Source organism: Phyllostomus discolor, chromosome 12 (genome assembly GCF_004126475.2).
Source record: "Phyllostomus discolor isolate MPI-MPIP mPhyDis1 chromosome 12, mPhyDis1.pri.v3, whole genome shotgun sequence".
Classification (NCBI taxonomy): domain Eukaryota; kingdom Metazoa; phylum Chordata; class Mammalia; order Chiroptera; family Phyllostomidae; genus Phyllostomus; species Phyllostomus discolor.
In genome coordinates, this window is record NC_040914.2 from 6,455,552 (window position 1) to 6,472,767 (window position 17,216).

At 49.5% G+C, this 17,216-nt stretch overlaps 1 protein-coding gene across 1 annotated transcript; it reads left to right on the plus strand.

The window, feature by feature from the left end:
* Positions 1 to 1,930: 1,930 nt before the first annotated feature.
* On the plus strand, positions 1,931 to 16,941 carry ACP7 (acid phosphatase 7, tartrate resistant (putative)). Its single transcript, XM_028530261.2, has 13 exons — positions 1,931 to 2,291; positions 3,012 to 3,309; positions 8,440 to 8,640; positions 8,963 to 9,145; positions 9,980 to 10,103; positions 10,333 to 10,395; positions 10,497 to 10,611; positions 10,703 to 10,810; positions 10,898 to 10,955; positions 11,066 to 11,133; positions 11,236 to 11,307; positions 14,773 to 14,910; positions 16,026 to 16,941. Exons 2-13 carry the CDS (start codon positions 3,189 to 3,191, stop codon positions 16,089 to 16,091), a joined length of 1,317 nt encoding a protein of 438 aa, XP_028386062.1. The 5' UTR covers positions 1,931 to 2,291; positions 3,012 to 3,188; the 3' UTR covers positions 16,092 to 16,941.
* Positions 16,942 to 17,216: the final 275 nt, after the last annotated feature.

Sequence of the window (17,216 nt, forward strand, 5' to 3'; positions counted from 1 at the left end):
AAGAGAAACTAGAAATAGTTCTACGGCCATTCTGAGAATAGGGGAGGGGCTGAAAGTGAGCTACAAGCCCTCACCCACCAGGGTTCCAGTGCAGCCTTTGAACCTGTGTGGTGCATGGAAGTCAGCAGTTGTGTGAACTTAGGTGGGAGAAACAATGACCTCGTTGCTTTTGCTCTCCTTTAACTTAGCAGTCCTCAAAATGTAGTTTGGGGACGCTGTGAGCCCTCAAGACCTTTTTCAGGGGTTAATGAGGTCAAAGCCATTTCCTAACAATACTTGTGTGTGTGTGTGTGTGTGTGTGTGTTTCATTCTCCAAAGCCTATCTGACTTGTGATGACATCACCACCCTGCTGGCTAATGGAACATAGGCATGTGTATTGTGTTTTAAAACGTCTCAGTTTTCTTAATTTATTTTTATTTTTAAATTATAGTTGACACACAATAATACATTAGTTTCAGGTGTACAACATAGTTCAGCTGGTCAATATGCATATTAGAACCCACGTATACAAAAGCTCTTTGGGGTCCTCAGTGATTTTTAAGGAGGTCAAGTTTGTCTGCTCTGCCTGCAGATTAGCCTCTTCTCTGTCCCACTGCTTCACAGATAAACTCTCTTTCACTGTAAACTGAGAGGGAGGGAGGGAGGGAGAGAGAGAGAGAGAGAGAGAGAGAGAGGAGCTTAAGAACTGCAGGGTAACTGAGATTGAGCACGTCTGCAGTGTGTGGGGCAGGGAAACTGTAGGGGGCAGATGGAGGGTGGGGAACGGCCGCGGGACCACAGCGCGGGACTGGCTCTGTCCCGAGAAGAAACACAGGTGTTTCCAACCCCCGCCGCAGTCATTGTAGGGCTCTCGCATGTTCGCCTAAGCTTCTAAGTGACCATGATTTTGTGACCTGCCACTGGATCTTAAAGTTTGTTTTTATTTCTATATTTTAATCCTCACCCAAGGATCTGCTTATTGATTTTAGAGAGAGCAGAGGGGAGGCAGAGAGAGAGAAAGAGAAACATCGTCGTGAGAGAGAAACAGCAGTCTCATGGGCTGACCCTGCAACCCGGCACGCGCCTCACCGGAATGGAGCCGGAGGTGCGCTCCCACCGACTGAGCCGCAGGGCCAGGCTCGATCTTGAAGTTTAATGCATTAAGAAAGAAGCATATAGCATGCTGTACATGTGAAACTAATACAAAATAATAATGAATGTCTACTGTAATTGAAAGTGAAATTAAAAAAGAAGCAAATAATTCAACCACAGTAGTGTTTTAAAAGTTCAACAAAGAATCAACTCAAACATAAGAGCTCAAGAGGAAAAGAGCACACATATTACTGTATCACATTTGTTTTAAAAACATTTGTGTATCTGTAATCAGACTTTTCCTGCCCTGTCAGGAACCCCGAGCGTACTTCAGGGCAAGCCACTCATAACCTTGCAACCCATCACAAAGGCTAGCAGATTCTCAGTTGCTTCTTCCTGGACCCCAGGGCAATTTCTGGAGTTCATTCATTAATAGTAGAAATAACAGCTGATTCTTATCCACCCCTTACTCTGGGCCAGGTGCGTCCTCTGCATGAAATTTCATGCATCAACAGGTTTAATCCTCACCACAGCCCATAGAATACGTACCATTATCACCTTCATTTTACAGGTAAAGAATCTGAGGCCCAGAGAGGTCCAGTAACCGGCCTAGGGCGCACAGCTCAGAAGCAGCACTGTCATTCCTGGATTTTGATTTTGTGTTTCCAGCATTCTGGGGCAGTCTGGGGAGGAATAAATGGGTTTAGCTCGCCGCGGGAGCAAGGTGGAAGGAACTGAGAGGAAGATGAAGCCCGCACGACGGGATGGGGGGATGGCTGGGTTGCAGGCGTTGATGCCAGCACACCCCGGTACGGTGGGTACCCTGTAGGGCCAGGGCTGCGAGCCGAGGTCCCTATGCTGGGGGCTCTGCAGCTGCGGGGAGGGGCGTCTGGGGCAAGGGCAGCCTTACCCGTCCGGGCGGGCGCTCACCTGGTGGCCGACTTGGAGGCGGCAGCGGCAGTGTACCAAACTTCTGGGTCCTCCTCCTCACGCCCCGCCCTGGGGGAGGGGGGCGGGTGGGCGTGGGGCACCCAGGACCGGCCGGACCTGTGGGACCCGGGGCCCCAGCTGTCTGCGGAGCCTGTCACCTGGAGAAGCCAGGCTCTTCCGGGGCTGGGACGGCTGTGGGCGGCAGGATGCCTCGGCGCTGCAAACTCATAAATACTGCAGCCGTAGTGGTGGCCGGAGACGTGCGTGCGGGCATTTGGCGCCCTCGAGGGTGAGCTGGGCACAGGGAGGGCACCCGCACCCCAGCTCCCAGCCTCCGGGCCTGGCAGGTCCTGGGGAGCCGGAGGTCTGCCTGGAGCTGGCGGGGAAGGGCTTCGGAGAAGGGGGTTGGGTATACAGGTGGAGACGGGGTGGGGGTGCGGATTGGGGTCACAAAGCCAGGATGGGGTGCTGGTAGGGGGTTGGCAGAGGGGATGGAGCCGCTCCAGGTAGGATGGACTTCTGGGGGATCTGGGGACAGCATGGAGAATTGAGGTCACTAAGACCGAAATAGAAAGCTGGAGGCTGGAGCTCGGTGATGAGGTCCCTGAGGGCAGGGTGGAATGCTAGGGATGTAGGGAGTCGGGTAGAAGACATCAGCATTCCTTAGAGCCGGACGGAATGCTGGGGTGGGGTTGCCCAACGTGATTTCCTGCAGGAGCCCCCATCCCACTCCCAGATGGGAGAGGGAGCTGTGGTTCAGAGCCAGGGCTCTGGAGCCAGGACCTCCTGGGTTCCAAAACTGGCTCCATCACATTTGAGCTGTGCAACTCAATCACCGGGTTGCTTATTTTCCTGATCTGTGATATGGGGCTGCTGATCACAGTGGCCACCACACAGAGGAATGCTGTGAGGCTCCCGTGACTTAATCTGTGCAATGTGCTTAGTACCCAGTGAGGCTCAGAGAGGGTTGGCTGCCAGGTGGTGATCATCATTTTTGTTTGCTCTCCAGCATCTGGATAACCTGTCCCCTCGAAGACCTCCCTACCACCCTGCCTCCCCCGCAGTGACATTGCCTGCCTCCGTTCTCCTTCCTGCCCCCCCACCCCTCCTACTGTCCCTGACCAAATCTGATCTACCCCTGCCCAGTCCCCCACCCCTTCCCCTCTGCACCCCACCCCCCTCCACTATGAGCCCCTTTCTTCCCTGCTGGTCCTGCTGCTGTCTGCTCCTGTTTTTCTCCCTGGGAATCCAGGGGATCCCACAAGATCCCAAAGCTGCCCCGGAGCAAGTCCACCTGTCCTACCCAGGTAAGTGTGACCCCTCCCAGGGCATTTCCCAGGGAGGCCCATTGGGTTGGGGTCTCAGGAGCCCCACACTGATTGCTGTGGGACCCTAGGCTGGTGGCTGACTCTTCCTGAGCCTCAGTTGTCTGCATCTGTTAAGTGGGAATTACAAGCAGTAGTGCATCTGGCTGTGTGGAAGGTGATTCTGGAGCCCAGCCTACAGTAAGCACTCTCCAAAGGGAGCTGCTGTTGTCCTTGCTCATTGTGTCACTGCTCATTGTGTCCCCACAAGGCCACCTCCTGATCCTTGGTCATGAGGTGGTGGTGCACTACGTAGTAAGACCTTGGACTCTGAATCCTTTGCACCCAGATTCCCTGGGTTTGAATCTTAACGTTGCTATGTTGCCTTAGGCAAATGACTTAACTTCTCTGGCCTCAGCCTCCTCATCTGGACAGTGGGTTGATAGTAGTGTGACCTCATAGTGAGGAATAAATGACATGTTACCTATGAAGTGGCAAAAATGAAGCTCGATGTGTAGCAGGAGGTCTCATGTGCGTTTGTCTCAGGATCGCTTAGCACAGCTAAAATGATTGAGAATTTCAAAGAGCTTTAGTTTATGTGAGTTATATCCATAGTATTTGCCATATTAGAAACCAAAACTGAGGCATTTAGAAATCTTTATTGTCATTTAAAATGAACAATAATAAACCCATCTGTATTAAGGTAAATGACATTTTTCATGAAAAATAACTACACTTTACCAAGAAAAAAAATCTGGTCAGAAGAGTGGCATTGAGTTACATCTTTTAAAGTCTCTTTAATGTCTGGAGACACCCAGGTCCTCCTCACATCTGCTTTTGCTTCAGCCTGTTTCAATATGCTACTTTGGATGACATATATGGTGAAAATTGGGTCTCATGCAGACATGTGGTTGAAACAGAGACGAGGATTTTAAAAGGAGTTTCAAATAATCGTGGCTGTTTCTTTTTCACCAAAACCCAACTCTTTTCCTTCCTTCTTTCCTTCTTTTCCTCCTTCCCTCCCTCTCCCACCTTCCCTTCCTAATTATTTTAGCTTTCTATTTTGAAGTAATTTTAAACACACAGAAGAGTTGCAAAGATAGTATAGTTTCTGTACCCCTTCCTCCAGCTTCCCTTAATGTTCATCTCTTTTGTGTCTGTGGTACCATTGTCAAAGCTAAGAAATTAACACTGGCATCACATTACTAACTAAAACATGGATTTTTTTTTGGACTTCAGTTTTTCAATTAATGTCTTAATTTTAACCCAGGATCTGCTGCAGGATGCCCTAATGCATCTAGCCGCCATGTCTCTGGTCCCCTCCTATCTGTGACACTTCCTCAATTTTTCTTTGTTGTGTCACCTCTTTTAAGGAAGATAATTTCTTAAAGATTAGTTGCAATGTGGAATCTGAAACTGCATGAATAAGCTGGCTTTGGCACCTGCTAACCAAATGGCCTTGAACGACACACTGCCTGGAGGCCTCTGTAAAAGGAACAGCACTAAAATCTGTATCTTGGGGCTGCTGTGAAAATCCAGCGAGATCACAGCTGTCCTTTGGCCCACAAAACAACAGTAGCAAATGTACTCTTTGACTAGTGCCTCAGTGCGATAACGCAATGGGCCTCATTTTGGACCTTAAGCTGTAAGGGCTGTTGTTACTCCCATTGTATGAAAGAGTGAACTGAGGCTCACGGGGTCGAAGCATCTGCCTCTGGGTCACCCAGTCTACAACTCGAACCTAAGCAGCTCAAGAGCCATGGTGTTTGTTGTAAAATGTTAAATTCTGTACTGATTTTAGATTGAACAGAAATTTTGCAAAAATATTAGTTTCTACATCCCGTTCACCCAGTCTCTCCTGATGTGTCTTACCTAACCATGGCACTGTTATTGATGCCAGTTTCATTGGTGCAATGCTATTTATTAGGTAAACTACAGACCTTATTAGAATCTCACCAATTTTTTTATTGATTTAGTTATTTAGCAGTTAGTTGTGTCTCCTCCAATCTGCCAATTTCTGTCTTTCCTTACCTTTTGTGATTTTGCCATTTTTGAGTACTAAGCAGTTATTTTGTAGGAGATCTCTCATTTTGGGTTTGTCTGATCTTTTCTCATGATTGGAACTAAGTTATGTGTTTTCTGGCAAGACGACGGTCGATGTGATGCCACATCTTTCCTGCGTCGTGGTGTCACGGCTTATCACTGTCACTGGTGATGTTCATCGTCGCTGCTTAGTTCCTGGGTTTCTCCACTGTAAAGTTCTTATTCTTTCCTTTGTTGCTAATAAATGTCTTGGGGAAGATTCCTTGAGACTACAAAAATCATGTTTCTTTTGCATGCTAATTTTAGTATTCATCAGTGAACCCTGTCTGCAACAATTACTAGTGCGGTGTTTGCCTGGTTGTGGATTTGTAATCTTCTAATTCTCTCTTTCCATCTAATTGAAATTTTACCCTCAGGAAAGGCTGTTCTTCCCTCCTTAATTAATTAATTTATTGGTTTATTCAATTAGTTATTTATATCAGTATGGGCTCATGGATATTTATTTTATTCTATGGGTTAAAATCTGTATTATCATTATTTATTTTGTGACTCAAATTGTCCCTGATTTGGTCTTTTGCAATTCCTTTGGGTTGGCCTCTGTGTTCTTTGAACAAAAACACATCTTTTTTGGAGCATTTCCTAACTCTTTCTGTCACTACAAATTATTCCAGGTTCATCCTGTATATTTCTTGCCCCATCGCTGGGATCAACAACTTCTCCAAAGCTCCCTAATTCCTTCCATTGGAGAATGGGTATTTAGAGACCAAGATCTGAGCAGTAGGTGTGCTCATTGCTAGTGAGGCATCATTGTTTCTAGGCCTTCTCACACGTGGAGCAAGGTCACACACGGGTGTATGTTTATAAGCATATGCCATGTCTATATTTCTGTATCTATGTACACGTATATTAAATACAATGGGATCATACTGATACCTCGATTTCAGTCCAATGTCAAATGTTGTTTGTTTGTTTCTTTATTTGTTCATCCTCACCCAAGGACATGCTTATTGATTTTAGAGAGAGGGGAAGGGAGGGAGAGAGAGAGAGAGAAGCATTGCTGTGAGAGAGAAACATTGGTCAGTTGCCTCCCATAGGTACCCGGAAACTGGGGATTGAACTCGAAACCTAGGCATGTGTCCTGACTGAAAATTGAATTGGCAACTTTTCTGTATAGGGGACGATGTTCCAGCGAACTGAGGCACACCAGCCAGGGCTCAAATATTAATTTTAAAAAATGTTTATTGTTGCCTTCCGTAGTTGTTTGTAACTCTCTTCCTAAACATTGATAAACCTAGCTCCCGTGGTCTCCAGCACACCTCCTCACTGGTTCAATGCTGGTCGAGGCATGAAGGGGCTCCGGCGTTGTTCGCCGTGTCCCTGTGAGAGTACCTCCTGGGTGACGGCATCGCGGGCAGCCCTTTCTCTCTGTTGCCTCACGGGCCCAGTTGGGACTGTTTCTCACGTTGCTTTTCTTCCCCACACCCTCAGTGTGGTTACTTTATTCATTTTAAAGTTTCAACCGTTTGTTAGTGTTTGCATTCCATACTAGCTTCTCCTCGCACCCTGGGTAGTTTTGTTGGTTTGTTTTGGGGGCGTATGAAGGAAATATGAAACATGACTATAATTCTGGGAGTCAGAATTTTTATCCAGAAACGATAGACTTGGAGAGGCAGCCTCCCTCCTCATTCCTACTGCCCAATTTCTCCTTTTCTTCTACGCCTTCCTTCCCCATCCACCCCTTGCTAGCAATCCATCTCTTTAGTTCCTGGCACAGCCTCCCTGTATTTCTTTTGTACAGATGAGCACATCCTTGTGCTCCTATATTGTATTCTCCTCCATGAAGAGGAGTTGACTATATATACTTGCATAAGCTTTGCTTTTTAAATTTTATGTCCTGGACATCGTTCCATATCCTAGAGTTCCCAGAGCTTGTCCTCTTTCTCTTTGACAGCCGCATAGTGCTCCACTGTGTGCATGTTGTAGCGTTTATTCAGTCACCTTGTGATGTGTGGATGTTCCCCTTGTTTCTGGTATTTTGCGATTATACACAGTGCCGCAATGTGTAACCCCATGCATGTGCGTTTTCATGTTGCTGGAGGGAGAACTCATGCTCTTAATGTTACACTATACCTCATGATATATTTTTTAAAGATTTTATTTATTTATTTTTAGAGAGAGGGGAAGGGAAAGAGAAAGAGAGGGAGAGAAAGATCAATGTGTGGTTGCCTCTCACATGCCCCCTACTGGGGACCTGGCCCTCAACCCAGGCATGTGCCCTTACTGGGAATTGAACTGGTGACCTTTTGGTTTGCAGGCCAGCACTCAATCCACTGAGCCACACCAGCCAGGGCTACCTCATGATATTTTTAAAATCTTGATTTGCCTGCTAACTTTTAAGAATCTAGAGTAACCATATAAAAGTCTGCTTTTGTATATCTATCTATATATGCTCCTGGACATAAAAAACCACTGTATAAAGATTGACTATAGAAATGGACAGATCTGGTGGTGCTGGGCCTGCTTCCTGCATGGCAGGTATCACCAGAGCTGAGCGATGGCTGCCCCTTTTAGACCCGGCAAGGCCTGCCGTTTGCCACACACCTCACAGCCCTCTACTGCCTTACTCCTTGCAGCTGGCCCTTTCCCCCATTTTATTACCTAGCTGGCCTCTAGACATTTGTTTGAGTTTGTGACCCCTAAATGATATTATGTATGCAAAATGCTTGGCACAAGGCCTGTCCATAGTAACTACTGATATTAATAATAATAGTATCCATTCACTTTTATAACCCTAACGTGCTATCTACTGTTTCAAGTGCTTTACCTATTATTTATTAATCTACGTAGATACTATTATTATTCCATTTGACAGATAAGGAAACTGAGGCTTAAAGAGGCAGTGACTTGCCCAAGGAAAGCACAGCTTGGAAATGGCAGAGCTGGGATTGAACCTGGGAAGTTCTACCACCTATGTCCTTAACTCCTGAGTGTTCAAGAGCTGTCAATCACTGCCCCTCACTCTCCCTGGGCATGCCTCCCTGCCCTGCCCAGGGGTCACTGCTCAGCCCCACTCTGCTCCTTTCTGCCCAGATGAGCCAGGATCCATGACTGTCACCTGGACCACATGGGTCCCGACCCCGTCTGAAGTGCAGTTTGGGCTACAGTTATCGGGGCCCCTGCCCCTCCGGGCCCAGGGCACTGCCAGCCCCTTTGTGGATGGAGGCTTTCTCCGGCGGAAGCTCTACATACACCGTGTCACACTGCGGGGGCTGCTGCCGGGTGTCCAGTACGGTGAGAGGGGTCCTGGGTGTTGAGGGGTGAATGGAAGAGGAGAGGGAAATGGATTAGGAGCTGGCACTGGCAGGTGGCTCAGGCTGGGCTCCTGACTCCTCTGCTGACGCAAGCCGACTGACTGTCTGCGACCCTGGATGGGAGGTGCTGGGGACGTGGAGTGAGGTGGACAGAGGGGCATGGGTCAAACCTATCCAACCCCTACCTCTTTCCCTGACCCACCAACCAAAGATGTGTGTGGGGGAGGGGAGGAGACATACGGGGCGGGGGGGGGGCTCCCAGATGACTGTGACCTTTCCCTTGTCCTTTCCTTTCCCTTCAGTTTACCGCTGTGGCAGTACTCAGGGCTGGAGCCGTCGGTTCCGCTTCAGGGCCCTAAAGAAAGGACCCCACTGGAGCCCCCGTCTGGCTGTGTTTGGGGACCTTGGGGCTGACAACCCGAGGGCCCTACCCCGGCTGCGCAGGGACACTCAGCAGGGCATGTACGATGCTGTTCTCCATGTGGGTGAGGCATTGGCAAGGGTGTGCCTGGAGGTGTGGGGGGAGGAAGGCCCGGGTGGCAGCGACCGCAGGACTGTGGAGGGGCCTGGGGCATGGTGCTGAAGGGACTGGCTGTGGAGATGGTGTCTGTGGTAGCCAGGCCACCCAGTTTAAAATCTCAAGTCACATCCTTAGAGCTCTGCACACTGGTTTCCTCCCTGTTATTATTGTTAGAGCCGAAGCCAGTTCAGCATTCACAGGACTGTTGTGATGACTAAATAAGTCGGCATTGTCTGGTATGCTGGGCTAGTTGTTATCACTGCTGTTGTGATTTGAGGGTACAGGGAGCCAATGGGACGTGAAGACTGGGGCTGATGTGGTTCAAAGCCACAGAGTCTGGAACCGAACTCCCAGGGTTTGCTTCCTCGACCTTTACTAACCAGCTCTGTGACCTCCGGGAGCACTTAACCTCTTTGGGCCTCAGTTTTTCCACCTGAAATGGGGATAATAATAACAACACCCACCTCAGAGGGTGTTTTAAAGATTCAAACGATCAAGCATGTAAAGCATTTGGAACTGTGCCTGGCATAAAAGCAGTACTGGACTCCGCCAGTCTTCACGTTGCTGCTCTGGGAGGGCCCGAGATGGCGGGCAGAGACGTGGTCGGAGCACACGAGACCAGGGGCCAGAGGTTCAGGAAGCACTTCCAGATGCGCACCTGGGTGGGTGTGAGGGAGGGATCAGAGACCTGGGATGGCCCAGCCCACACCTGAGCAACCAGGGCTCTCAATTCTGGTGAAAGTAGAGCTAGGTCTGGGTCCTCACTCTCTAAACCCCCACCCCCCGGCCCACCCCCCAGGAGACTTTGCCTACAACATGGATCAGGACAATGCTCGCGTCGGTGACGAGTTCATGCGCCTCATCGAACCTGTGGCAGCCAGCCTGCCGTACATGACCTGCCCTGGGAATCACGAGGAACGCTAGTGAGGGCCAGGGGCCTCAGGGTGGGCACAGGCCTGGCCAGTGAGAACAGATGTGTCCTTCTTGGTGTCCCACCTCAGTCCCTCATGCTGCAACAGCTCATCTGTGGTAGTGAGAGGGGAGGAGAGGAGAGGGGGCCTTCGATCCAGACTTGGTTTCATAGTCCTGGGAGATGGGTGGGTGGGGGCACCCAGACCCTCCCCCCTCAGCATTTTACTTCTTTTTATCCAGCAACTTCTCCAACTACAAGGCTCGCTTTAGCATGCCGGGGAACACCGAGGGCCTGTGGTACAGGTAAGCTGGAGAGGGGGTGGCAAGGGGACTGGCCTCCTTCCCCTGAAGGATGAGAGGTGCAGCCAGACCCCATCTCTGACCCCTGCCCTTTGACCCCTCAGCTGGGATGTGGGCCCTGCACACATCATCTCCTTCTCCACGGAGGTATATTTCTACCTCCACTACGGCCGCCACCTGGTAGAGAGACAGTTTCACTGGCTGGAGAAAGACCTCCAGGTAACCTGGGTGGAGGTCCCCTGTCACCTCTTGGACCTGCCTCCCCTCCCCTCCCCCTGACCCCACCTCTCACTCTGGTCTTTGTCTCTAGAAAGCCAATAAGAACCGAGCAGCCCGGCCGTGGATCATCACCATGGGTCACCGGCCCATGTACTGTTCCAATGCTGACTTGGATGACTGCACATGGCATGAAAGCAAGGTGAGGGCCCCTTCCCTGGGGGCAGGGTGCTGAGAGCCAGGTGGTGGTCAGCCTGAGTCACCCCTCACCCCTGCTCCTCCTGCCCAGGTTCGAAAAGGCCTCTTCGGCAAATTGTTTGGATTAGAGGACCTTTTCTACAAATATGGTAAGTGACGGGGCCGGGTGGGGGGGCCGGGGGGGAGGCTCCCCAGCCCCAGGTTCCAACTCCTACCTCCCCTGGATCCAGGGGCCTGACCCCCACTTGCTCTGTCTCAGGGGTCGACCTGCAGCTGTGGGCTCATGAGCACTCGTATGAACGGCTGTGGCCAATTTACAACTACAAGGTGAGACTCAGGGAGGGCTGAGGCTGGTGTCCACCGACCCATACTCAGACTCTTTGGCATGGTCTGGTGTGACTCACCCCTCTCCCTTGTCCCTTTCTCCAGGTATTTAACGGCAGTCAAGAGACACCCTACACCAACCCTCGAGGCCCTGTCCACATCATCACAGGATCTGCTGTGAGCAGGGCGGGGAAGGGTGTTTCTTGCTTTTCTCTTATTGAGGGTCAAACTTGGACCAGCTGGGGGACTGAGCGTTTTATACAGTCACTACACTAACTCAGTCCTATGGTTTAGGTACATCTAGAAACACGCCCATCATCCAGATGTGAAAACAGAGGCTCAGACAGTAAAATGCTCGTTCCAAGTCACACATTCAATAGATTGCAGGGGCTGGGGGCTTGCCCAGGTGGAATGAGGGGATCCGCGGGCAGAGGGCTTATTGTTATTACTGTAACTGAACTCCAGACTTTATTCATACTCCACCCCCTTTCTCACTGATGACATTTTTCTGTTCCAGAATCCCGTATTTAGTTGTTGTGTCTTCTTAGGCCCCTCCACTCTCTGACGGTTCCTCAGTCTTTCCTTGTCTTCACGTATTTGCAGACACTCGTGTTTTGCAGAAGGCCCTCGATTTGGGTTTATGTGACATTTTCTTAGGCTGAGGTTTGGGTTATGCACTTTGGGCAAGACAGTCACGGAAGCAATGCTGTGTCCTTTCAGTGCATCCTCCCAGGGAGTGTGTGCTGTCGGTGTGTCTGTCCTGGAGGTGTTTCTCTGAGGCCTCAGCTTGAGGAGGGATCTGCTGGACTCCTCCTCCAGAGAGTTATCATATCTCCCGTTTTAATTAATGAAATCTTGGGGGAGATTCTTTCAGACCACGCAAGTGTTCTGTTTCTCCTAAAACTTTCACCCACTAATTTCCGACTGTCATTGGGTCTTGTCTGCAACAATTAATACTGTGGTGTTGCACTGGAATCTTCTATTTCTCTCATTCCTCCTAGATTTATTAGAATCCTCTTGTGAGGAAGAGCTGTCCCTCTGCCTCATTTATTTGGTTAGTTAGTTATTGATTTGTAACTATGTGGACTCATGGGTAATTATTTTGCTCCTTGGGCTATGACCCAACGCTATTGCTTGTGTTGCTGCTCAGGTGGTGTCAGCTCTGGCCATTGGGAACGCTCCAGGTTGGCCCCTGTCCCTTTGACATGAGCACTTCCTTGCTTTTTGGCACTGCAAGGTGCTCCAGGGTCATCCTGTAGTGTTTCCCTGCCCCCACCTTGGAATCAATCACTTCTGTAAGGAGAGAAGTCTTACGTATTTATTTATTTATTTAAATACTCACTCAAGACCTGGCTGGCGTAGCTCAGTGGATTGAGCAAGGGCTGCAAACCAAAGCATAGCAGGTTTGATTCCCAGTCAGGGCACATGCCTGGGTTGCAGGCCATGGCCCCCAGCAACCGCACGTTGATGTTTCTCTCTCTTTCTCTCTCTTTCTCCCTCCCTTCTCTCTCTAAAAATAAATAAATAAAATCTTTTAAAAAATAAATCCTTACTCGAGGATATGCTTACTGATTTTAGTGGGAGAGGGAGAGAGAGAGATACATTGATCTGTTGTCTCCCCTACATGGGATTGAACCTGCAACCTCGGTATGTGCCCTGAAGAGGGATCGAACCCACTTTTTGGTGTACAGGACAATGCTATAATCAACTAAGCCACCTAGCCAAGGCAGAGAAAGCCTTTTTTTTTTTTTTAAAGCTGATTCTTACAGATTAGTAAGAGCCTCTCATGGTAAAAATTCAAGCAGTAGAGAGGGCAGGAGGTGAACACCAGCCATCTACACCCCTTCTTACTCCCACTCCCCGCTGTTCCCGTTCTTGGTGGCATTTTAGAATGTTCCCTGCATGTACAAATGAGTAATTGTCTACACAGAAATGTGTTACTGCATCATCCTCTTTTAACAACTCGAACCATGCTTCATACCCTTGCAGTTCTCAACCTTGGCGCCTCTTAGAATGACTTGGGGAGGTTTTAAAACACCGATGCCTGGGCCCTAGCCCAGACCACACACCAAACCTCGGGGGGTGGGGGGTCGGGGTGGGCCCTGGTAGCGCACACCCAGTGTAGCGGCATCCTGAGCCGGGAAACAGAACGTCATCCGCCCCAGAGGCTCCTCAGGCCCGTAGGATCGCTGTTCTGATCTATACTAGCACGGATTAGTTTTTTCCTTTAATTTAAAATTTTGAAATGATTTCAGACTTACAGGAAAGTTGCAATAATAACACGAAGATTTTCCATATCCCCTTTATGAAGGTTTTCCAAAAGTGAACATTTAACCATACCTGCTTTAATCTCTCTTTATATATATGTGCATATGTATGTACATATGTGCGTACACACATTTTATTATTTTCAGATTCAATGAAGAATAAGTTGCATAAATGGTGCCCCTTTACCCTTCTGTCTGTATTTCCTAAAAAACAAGGGCATCATGTTATCTCTCATCACTACGGTATAATAATACAATTCAAGTAGTTAACCTTGATAATGTACTACTATTATCTAATCTACAGATCTCACTCAAATTTAGCTAATGACCCATTTGTGCGCTTTAAATCAAAGCAAAGAGGTTTTTTTTTTTCTAGCCCAGGATTTAGTCTAAGATCACATGTGCTATTCCAGTGTCTTGCCTCTTTAGCATCCTTTAATCAGAAGCATTTCCTCACTCTCCATTCTTCATGACCTTGAAAAATTTGAAGAGTACAGCAAAATCCTTCTGTAGAATAGCCCAGTGTGGGTCTGTTTGCTCATGATCAGGTGGGAGTTACACCCTTTTGGTAAGAATAACCAGAAGTGGCATGTGTTTTCAGGGCACACTACTAGGAGGCGCGTGGTGTCTCTTTAACTCCTTTAAGCCTCAGTTTCCTGTCTGTGATAGGGATCCATCTCTCTGCTGCTCGGGGAAGGTGGTGCCTGCCAGCCTCCCCACCATGGGTCCTGCTTCCCCTTCAGAATTAACAAGTGTCTCCTGGAGACACTCTAAGACTAGGAGAATATCCTGTTATTCTTCATACTTTCACCACTAGTTTTACAATCTATCAATGATCCTAGCTTCAATCAATGTTAGAATGATGGCTGCAAAATGGTGATTTCTTTCGAGGTCCCTCATCCATTGGGCACTCTGCTGCAAGGACAAGCTCTCCCTCTGCCCCAGGTGCTGGTGATTTTAAGAGGTGTTCTTGGAGGGTCTGCTGTGCGGTGAGGGCTGAGACTCTGTGATTTCTTCTGTTCTGCAGTTGCATTTTCCCTTTAATGGTACATCCTGGCCGTGTTTCTGTATTGCCCTGCTTTGTGATGATGACACTGTAATTTGCTTAACTCACCCCACAGACAGGCATCTGGGTGGCTTCCAGCTCAGGGCTTTTACAGAAAATGTTGCAGTGCACAGTCTTGTGCGGCATGCACTTTCTAGGAGACCTGCGCACCGGAAGCCTTGCTGGGTGGAAACACTCGACTGTGAGCATGATTGAGGCCAAGTCTTAACTGACTTTGTCTTCCTTGGGGGTGGCAGGGCAGGTTGTTTCTTCTCCTCTGCGGGTCCTCCACCAGCCCCACACTCGGGTCTGAACGACTGTTTCCCACAGGGCTGTGAGGAGCGGCTGACTAGGTTCACTCTCTTCCCACGGCCCTGGAGTGCCGTGCGGGTGAAGGAGTATGGGTACACGCGGCTACACATCCTTAATGGGACCCACGTCCACATCCAGCAGGTGTCTGATGACCAGGTGAGTGAGGGGTGCCTGAGTCGCCAATCCAAGCAGCCAGGCTCTACGTGCTCTGGAGCCGAGGACTCTAGAGCCAGAGATCCTAGGTTCGAGTCCTGCCTCTGCCACTTCCCAGCTAGATGACTTGAAGCAACTTACTTAACTTTGAGCCACAGTTATCCCATCTGCAAAATGGAGACATTTAATAGTTTCTACCTCACAGGATTTTATGGGAGTTAAGTGACTTATTATATATAAAATGCTTAGAACAGCTTCTAAAACATGGTAAATTCTATAGCTATTTATCAACCTGAAGCAGCGGGAAGAGAAAGGTAGGTGGTGGGAGGTGGGTGAAGGGAGCCACATGTGTGGTCCTGCTGGTGTAAGGTTAGATGAACCCCAAGCATTCATGGCTCACATTTCTTTACTGTTGCCATTATATTTTTAAAACGAGGATAATCACTATGATTCGTTGAGCACCTGTTGGGTACCAGATGCTGGCTAGACACTTTATTTTGAGTAGCACCTGAATCACAACAGTCCCATGTGGAGGATTGTCTTTTCATTTCAGAGATGAGAGAACTGAGGCTCAGAGAGAGGGAGTAATTTTCCCAGGGTCACACAGCCAGAGGGTGGCGAAGCTGGCATCTGACCCCAAAGAACATGCTCTTTTCATTACAAATAACTACTGTTTTACTGAGTGGCACATGTACCAGGGGCAGGCTTTTGTGTGTGTTATCTTTTTCAGTTCTCCCCAGTTTATAGAAGATGAAAGCTGGGCTCAGAGTCAGGGCATGTGCTTAAGGCCACAGAGAGAGTGGCTGCGCTGGGATTAAAGCAAGGATTTTGTCTGACTCCAGGGTTTGTTCTCTAATAGCAATAACCTGCACTCACACTGTCCTTGTCAAGTGCCCTCTCCAAATATCTCATTTAATGCCCACAACATCAATGAGGTATGAACTATCACTATCATCCCACCTGGCAGATAAGGAAAGTGAAGGCTCAGAGACATCTAGCAACCTGTCCGAGGTCACACAGCTCATCAAAGGCAAAGCTGGGACTTGAACCCAGGCCACCTGGCCCCTGAGTCTGGGCTTGCAACTCTTTATACCTTCAACTGTTTTTGTTCCTTGCAGGATGGGAAGATTGTGGATGATGTATGGATGGTGAGACCCCTGCTCCACCGAATGATGTACCTCTAGGGAGGGAGCAGCTCTCATCAGGAACCACTGGCCTTGTTGCCTTGGCTGGTGTAACAGGACCCAGGCCCAGCTGGGGAGTCAGGGCTGGCAGGCTGGGGAGTCAGGGCGGGCCTTGACTCCTCTGCCTTCCTGAGGCCCCACGGGGGTGAATGCAGCATGAGAGGGCCAGGCAGCTCTCCCCTCCTGGAGAGGTGAGGGTCCCAGCAGCTGTGCTGGAGGGCAGGCGTGGACACACACACAGACAGACTCAGGTGGGTGGCACAGCCTTGCCCTGCTGCATAGCACTGACTGGGCGAGGTGCCCACAGGCCTGGGGAATAAAAAGACTTGTGGCTGTGGCTCCGTGGACTCTGCACTTCTGCTGGGCATGCCCCCTGGGCTGCCCCTCTCCTGTCTGCGTGGGCAAGAGGCATCACCAGTCCCCACTTACAAGGTGGGCACGGCCATCATGACACCCCTCTCCAGTAGGTGGCGACAGTGACTTTCTCCCCTTTAGCCAGCCTTCACTGCACCAATGGCCAGAAAGTACAAAGGACCGTCCCTTTGTGCCACAGTTTCCCAGCCTGGCACTGTCTTACCCTGGAAGCTGAGAAGTGTTAACACTACCTTCAAGCTGGAGTGGCTGGCAAGCCTTGGGTGTCACAGACCTGCCGTTTTTCTCCCTTCTTCCCCCTCCCCTGCTTCCCTTCTTCCTTTCACTATTCAACAGCTATTTATTGACCGCCCGTGGTGCACCAGGCCCTGCTCTCAGTACTGGGAGACAGCCATGCACGGGTGGAGAACTCTGCCCTAGTAGAGCTGGCATTCTACCCAGGTGACAGACAGCGAACCCAGTGAATCAGTAAACTACATTAAGTGCTCAGAAAATGCAGGGAAGGGGATGGAGAGTAGGGGGAGGAGTCTGAGGGAGGAGCCACGTGAGGAACCCAGCGGGCAGTGTTCCAGGCAGAGGAAAAGCCAGTGCAAAGGCCCTGAGACAGAATCGTGCCTGCCCTGTTGGGGGTCAGTGGGGAGGCCAGTGTGTCTAGAGCAGAGAATGAGGGGGAGATGGAGGCAGGGGAGTGATGGCGCAGATTGTCTGGGGTGTTGTGGGCCACAGGGAGGACTTCGTCTTTTACCCTCAGTG

Bases quoted from the DNA above. Each gene is read 5' to 3' on its own strand.
- ACP7 (XM_028530261.2), top strand. From the start codon at position 3,189: ATGAGCCCCTTTCTTCCCTGCTGGTCCTGCTGCTGTCTGCTCCTGTTT. The intron at 10,612-10,702 runs GTAACCTGGGTG...CTTTGTCTCTAG, and splicing joins GGCTGGAGAAAGACCTCCAG to AAAGCCAATAAGAACCGAGC. The intron at 11,308-14,772 runs GTGAGCAGGGCG...TGTTTCCCACAG, and splicing joins ACATCATCACAGGATCTGCT to GGCTGTGAGGAGCGGCTGAC.